At 42.1% G+C, this 6228-nt stretch overlaps 1 protein-coding gene across 2 annotated transcripts; it reads left to right on the plus strand.

Moving 5' to 3' along the window:
* Window positions 1-1114: 1114 nt before the first annotated feature.
* Window positions 1115-4523, plus strand: LOC311584153 (uncharacterized protein). Of its 2 annotated transcripts, none has more exons than XR_014774807.1 (2): window positions 1115-1589; window positions 3356-4523. XR_014774807.1 is itself a non-coding variant. In XM_084758274.1 (2 exons), exons 1-2 carry the CDS (start codon window positions 1403-1405, stop codon window positions 3539-3541), a joined length of 387 nt encoding a protein of 128 aa, XP_084614400.1. In that variant the 5' UTR covers window positions 1115-1402; the 3' UTR covers window positions 3542-4437. The 2 variants fall into 2 exon arrangements, 1 of the variants encoding a protein (XP_084614400.1); XM_084758274.1 differs by having other exon boundaries at window positions 1115-1603; window positions 3356-4437.
* The last annotated feature ends 1705 nt before the right edge of the window (window positions 4524-6228 follow it).

Raw genomic sequence — 6228 nt, forward strand, 5'->3', positions numbered from 1 at the left:
TAGCCACAGGACAAAAAAACTGCCCTTGCCTCTATTGCTGCTAACATGCTGTCTAAACTGTGCACAAGCGGGACACTGGAAAGTCAACTGCCAAACTTCGTCAAAACAAGGTAGGTCAGTCCTTCATAATCCCTGCTTCACAGATAAGTCTGTCAGTTATTTGGGGCCTGTGGGCCGAAGATGGATGCTCCAACGTTACAGAGGGATCTTGGGTGACAGCCCAGAAAGCCAGAAGTCCCTGTCACTTCTGTAGTTTTAAAAGCTGCTTGCCCTGCATTTCCTGTTTACTCAGGCAATATTTATCCTTCTCTGGTCTCTGATGGTGTTGAAGACAAGATAGTTATAGTGTCGCATATAAGCTTAAGTTGTCTAGGATTTAAAGTCTAAAAAGATATTCATAGGTTGATAATTGCAAATTTATGATAGAAAGTTATTTAAGTACAGAACTTTGAACTCACCGAGATAGTCCAGATAGGAGAGTTCTTTTTCCAAGTTTGTCATATACATATGGGATGGACATTATGAATGTAATTCTTATCTGATAGTTCTCATGACTGTTCTTATCATATATAGTTTATTGATATAAATAAAGATCATTTTATTGGACAAAAAGGAGGAGATGTTGGAATAATCCTTTTGTGCACTGTATAAAGATTTTTTTGTCTTATTCAAATGCTGATTTCTGTATAGTCAAGAGTGTTGAGTTTGGTATTGTTATTTTTATGAAGCATCACTTGTCTCAGTGTTTTGGAAGCACACTTCCCTCATCTTCTGATTGACTTAATAAAGAACTGAGGGAAAGAAGAAGGAAAAAAAAAGAAAAAAGAAAAGTATTAAGAGTCAAGTTGGAAAGACATGATACTAAAAAACAGGGTTATATATTTAGTCATATCAGCTATTGGGAGCCAGTAAATGTTTTCAACCTTGAATGATGGAGTAACCTAAATGCAATTATGCTACAAATGGGTGGTGGATTGATTCTATAGAGAGGTAAAGGAATAGAAACGTTATCACTAGTGTCCATCTATAAAAGCATAAATATCAGTCCTCAAATCCTGGGGCTGGAAGCTTGAATGAGAGGACATTGGATCGGTAGTAAGTCAAAGAGTGTGAGAAGCCGCGCTCACATTCGCCATTATAAGATGGCGCTGACATCCTGTGTCCCATGCTAATACAACTAATCTGCGCATGTGCGAAGGGATTTTCCACTTGTTGTGCTCTGCCTCTCCCGTGGCGTCATCTCGCCCGATGAGCAACAGCCAATCAGGGACTGACACATCCTAGGCGGAGCTTCCGAGGGGGTTGGAAGAGCCGGTAGCTGGACAGTTGACAGTTGGGAAAGAAGCTATATAAGGGATGAGTTTCTGCTGTTTGGGGTCTCCATTTTACTTGTTGTAAGCTTATGCTCTCCCTCTCAAGATGCATTAAAGCTTTACTGCAGAAGGATCCTGTTTGTGTGTGCAGCGTCGTTCTTGCTGGCGAGACGGTAACGCTAGCCACATCTGGTGCCAAAACCCGGGAAGACCACACCATCGTCAGCACCTTTGGAGACCCCCTGACTACAGGGAGGATTCAGAACTGCAGGGTTGGTAAGTTCGGAGAGGTATGCGTGTTTCTGAAATTTTTGGGCTGATTCTAACTGTAATATTTACTGCCGTAATTGCCCTTCTCTTGTTCATTTGTTTCAAGAGGGCAGTAGATGAAGGACAGGTCACCCTAGAAGAAGTTCAGGATAGCATGTCAGAAACCGAACGTAGTGAGAGGTTGGGTGCGCGCAGGAAAAAGGATGCCCATAAAAAGAAAAAGGCTCAGGACCCTCCTGTAAAAGGAGTGCAACCCCCCTCAGGACCTAGTAGGTTTTATCCTTTAAAGGATCTTGAGGCATTGAATATTGATAGCTCTACAAGCTCTAATACCTCTGACAATGAGACTCCTGATTCGGAGGAAGACGCCGAATTAGAGGAAGAGGCATTCAGGTATGAGGAGGAGAGATACCACCTAGATGAACGAGAGGGTAATAAAAAACCCTCCCTCAATTCATCTCGCAGGGTGGCACCCACTGCTCCTCCACCCTACGAACTGCAGTCTGGATTTTCCTTCTGGCCAGAAAAGATTCGTAAAAAATTACATAATTTTTTCCTGTGTTTGAAACAGAGAACGGGGGTCGAGTCCATGCGCCAGTGGAGTTCAATCTAATAAAGGACTTGGCTGAATCTGTTCGCAAATATGGGGCTAGTGCAAATTTCACCCTGGTAATGTTAGAAAGAATTGGCGCTGGTGCCCTAACTCCTTCTGATTGGCAGATGGTGGCCAAGGCCGCACTTCCAGATATGGGCCAATAAAAACCTTTTCTGAGCCTCTAAATATTGTATCAGATTCCCATTACGTGGTTAATGCAGTTAATTTATTGGAGGCCGCGGGAGTCATTAAACCCTCTAGTAAAGTTGCCTCTATTTTTCAACAAATACAATTGACCTTACAAAATAGAAATACACCCATATATATTACTCATGTCAGGGCACATTCGGGCCTGCCAGGTCCAATGTCCCAGGGCAATGATTTGGCAGATAAAGCTACTCGATTTGTAGCTATTGCACTGTCCTCACAGGCAGATGCAGCAAGAGAATTTCATCGGCGCTTCCATGTGACGGCTGAAACTCTCCGCCGCCGCTTTTTTATAACTAGAAAGGAAGCCAGAGAAATTGTGACTCAATGTAAAAATTGTTGTGAGTTTCTGCCCGTACCCCATGTAGGGATAAACCCACGGGGCATAAGACCTTTACAGATCTGGCAAATGGATGTTACACATGTTTCCTCCTTTGGTAGACTTCAATACCTACATGTTTCTATTGATACCTGTTCAGGTGTTATATTTGCCACACCGCTAACAGGTGAAAAGGCCTCTCATGTGATACAGCATTGCCTTGAAGCATGGAGTGCTTGGGGAATACCTAAGACTCTCAAGACAGATAACGGACCTGCATATACTTCACAAAAATTTCAACAGTTCTGTCGTCAGATGAGTGTAACTCATCTGACTGGCCTTCCCTACAACCCTCAAGGACAAGGGATTGTAGAACGTGCACATCGCACACTTAAATCTTATTTAATGAAACAAAAAGGAGGAGTAGAGAGTGTCCTCCCCTCAGTACCAAGAGTGGCCGTTTCTATGGCACTCTTTACCCTAAATTTTTTAAATCTGGATGACAAAGGCCATACTGTGGCAGAAAGACATTATTCAGAACCTAATAGACCAAAAGAAATGGTTAAATGGAAAGATGTTCTGAGTAACACATGGAAAGGACCGGATCCTATTTTTATAAGATCCAGGGGAGCTGTTTGTGTTTTTCCACAGGATGAAGACAATCCATTTTGGGTACCTGAAAGACTTACTAGGAGAATTGTGGAAACAACTAAAGGAACGGACAATGAGGACGTGGATTCATCTCGTCATAATGATGCAGATGACAATTCCTGCAATGGGAGAATATCGTTGGGGAATCATGTCAACCTTTCCACTCCCAATGCCCGTGATGTATAATGCCCAGGTTTTCCCTAGGTTCTTCTCTGCCAATAACAAAAACTCCCTGGACTATGTGTTACCTCGGTTCAATATGAAAATTTCACTATAGCAGCTAATCTGTCAAAGAGTCTCTTTCAGTTTATTTTACAGAATTGGACAGCGGAGTTTGAACAGACCTTAAGAGAATTGCGGACTGCTATCATTCAAGTCAATTCCACACGGCTGGATCTGTCACTTACTGAGGGATTCTTGTCGTGGATATCCTCAGCCTTCTCCTTCTTTAAAGAATGGGTTGGGGTTGGATTGTTTGGAGCTGTAATCTGCTGTGGATTAGTGTTGACCCTATGGTTGGTCTGTAAACTCAGGGCTCAAACAAAAAGAGACAAGGTGGTTATCACCCAAGCACTTGCTGCTTTAGAATCTGGGACCTCCCCTGATATATGGTTAACCATGCTGAAGCAATAAGTCGCTGGCTGCTCAGCTCTTGCACCCTCAGAGTCTCATCTCATTGCACGAGGTAGAGTGAGTAAGCTTCAGTAGCCCTGGAGAGTTGCATAGCGAAGCATTGCAGTAGAATGGCTCTGCGGCATATATGAGCTAATTCTAGGGAGGCATGTCATCTTGCATGAAGGTTGCATGCCCCAGTGTCCTTCCCCCAGAAAAAACGGCACAGGGCCAGGCTATGACCTCTCCGGGTGAAGAGCTTAGGGGAGAGTTGTGTATGCAGGCCTGATATTTTGTTTGGGGATTTGACCTCTGTCTCCACTCTCCCTGTTGGATGTCTTATTGCTTCTTAATAATAAGAAAAGGGGGAGATGTGAGAAGCCGCGCTCACATTCGCCATTATAAGATGGCGCTGACATCCTGTGTCCCATGCTAATACAACTAATCTGCGCATGTGCGAAGGGATTTTCCACTTATTGTGCTCTGCCTCTCCCGTGGCGTCATCTCGCCCGATGAGCAACAACCAATCAGGGACTGACACATCCTAGGCGGAGCTTCCGAGGGGGTTGGAAGAGCCGGTAGCTGGACAGTTGACAGTTGGGAAAGAAGCTATATAAGGGATGAGTTTCTGCTGTTTGGGGTCTCCATTTTACTTGTTGTAAGCTTATGCTCTCCCTCTCAAGATGCATTAAAGCTTTACTGCAGAAGGATCCTGTTTGTGTGTGCAGCGTCGTTCTTGCTGGCGAGACGGTAACGCTAGCCACAAAAGAGAACATCAGTAGAGATTAGAAGAAAGAGTAAGACACTGTTATGTTGGTCAATTGCTAATTAATGTTTAAGCTGCTGAACTGTAAAAAAAAAAAAAAAGAGAAAGAAAAAGAAAAGAAAGGAAACATATGGTACAATTTAATTATAAAATGTATTTCTTTGCACTTGTATTTTAATTTGTATAGATCTATTATTAAATATATTAAAATGTAAAAATACATTGGAGGAATTGACTAATAAAAAATATTCCTTTGAACAATTCCAATTAACTAAAGTTTGCTATACTCTGCACATTGACATATGCATTGAGTAGTTCCCCTTATGAAGAAAAAAGTTTTCTTATAGATTTAAAATTGTTATTTTCTTCATCACTAATTTTCTCTATGTAGAGTTTGAATGCTTCTATAAAGCCCCAGTGACCTTCCTGTTTCTGCCATCCACAGTGCTGTAGTCACAGGCATTGGTGGCCACACACATGGAAACTGGAACCTAAACAAAGGTCCCTGTGCTAGGGCTCTTGACCACCAAACGGTCTCTCTATCTTTAAACCTTTTCGCCTTATCAATCATTTACCTCAGATATTCTGTTGCAGCAAGAAACTGATTAATGTGTGTGTGTGTGTGTGTGTGTGTGTGTGTGTATTTCTATATAGGATGTAGGAAGATGACCATTATGGTGAGTAAGGCTTAGTGTATGAAAGTTCAAATTATTTTGATGTCAAATAATTACAAGATGCGTAGTGTCTCAGGCTAACTCCTTATCTGGGCCCAGTGGTTCAGGTCTAGTGGTCCTATCAAGTTCACTCTTATCCCAGCCCACCGAAGTCACCCCTCCTTGCAAGGGTTGTCTGTCCTGGGCTCATTCGTGCCTGGGGCCTGAAGTCCCAAGAGAGCGTTCTCCTAGTCTCCAGCTGTCTAGCCCTGCCTTGCACAAGGCTAGTGGTCCTCTCAGGCTTGCTTTATTCAGAGAATTTTAGGCTACTAATCATTCAGATAGGTCAGTGGGCTGAAAACAGACAAAACCTCTCTCCTCTCTGTCACCTCCTGAAGGCCATGTGACACAGCAGCCACACTTGCAGCACCTCTGGTGGCAGTAAGTCTGCAGATTTTTAATAATTTGTTCCACTCACATTTATCTTTTCCTATAAACACACACACACACACACACACACACACACACACACACACACACACACAGACGCACGCACATTTTTATATAAATGAAATCATGTTTTTGTAATAAAATCAATATATCCTTTAAAAGTTAAGAGTTTCCTGGGAAGTCTTCATTTCAGCAACTACAAATATCCTTTGACATATTTCTTAATAATGAGTTAGCCTGTGAAACAGATGAAGAACTTTTTAGGAAATCAAATTGCTATGTCACAATATTCTACCAATAAAACTTAATGACTGATTATAATTTCAATTAAACAGTTAATTTTGTTAATATAGAAGTAGCATATACTTAACTCAGCGTTTCTGATGTTTAAA

The sequence above is a fragment of the Acomys minous genome (assembly GCF_964271855.1).
Source record: "Acomys minous genome assembly, chromosome: 15".
NCBI lineage: Eukaryota > Metazoa > Chordata > Mammalia > Rodentia > Muridae > Acomys > Acomys minous.

Excerpts from the sequence above, each read along its gene's own strand:
- LOC311584153 (XM_084758274.1), top strand. The coding sequence starts at position 1,403 with ATGCTCTCCCTCTCAAGATGCATTAAAGCTTTACTGCAGAAGGATCCT. Across the intron at positions 1,604-3,355 it reads GGGTTGGTAAGTTCGGAGAG|GATGAAGACAATCCATTTTG; the intron begins GTATGCGTGTTT and ends GTTTTTCCACAG.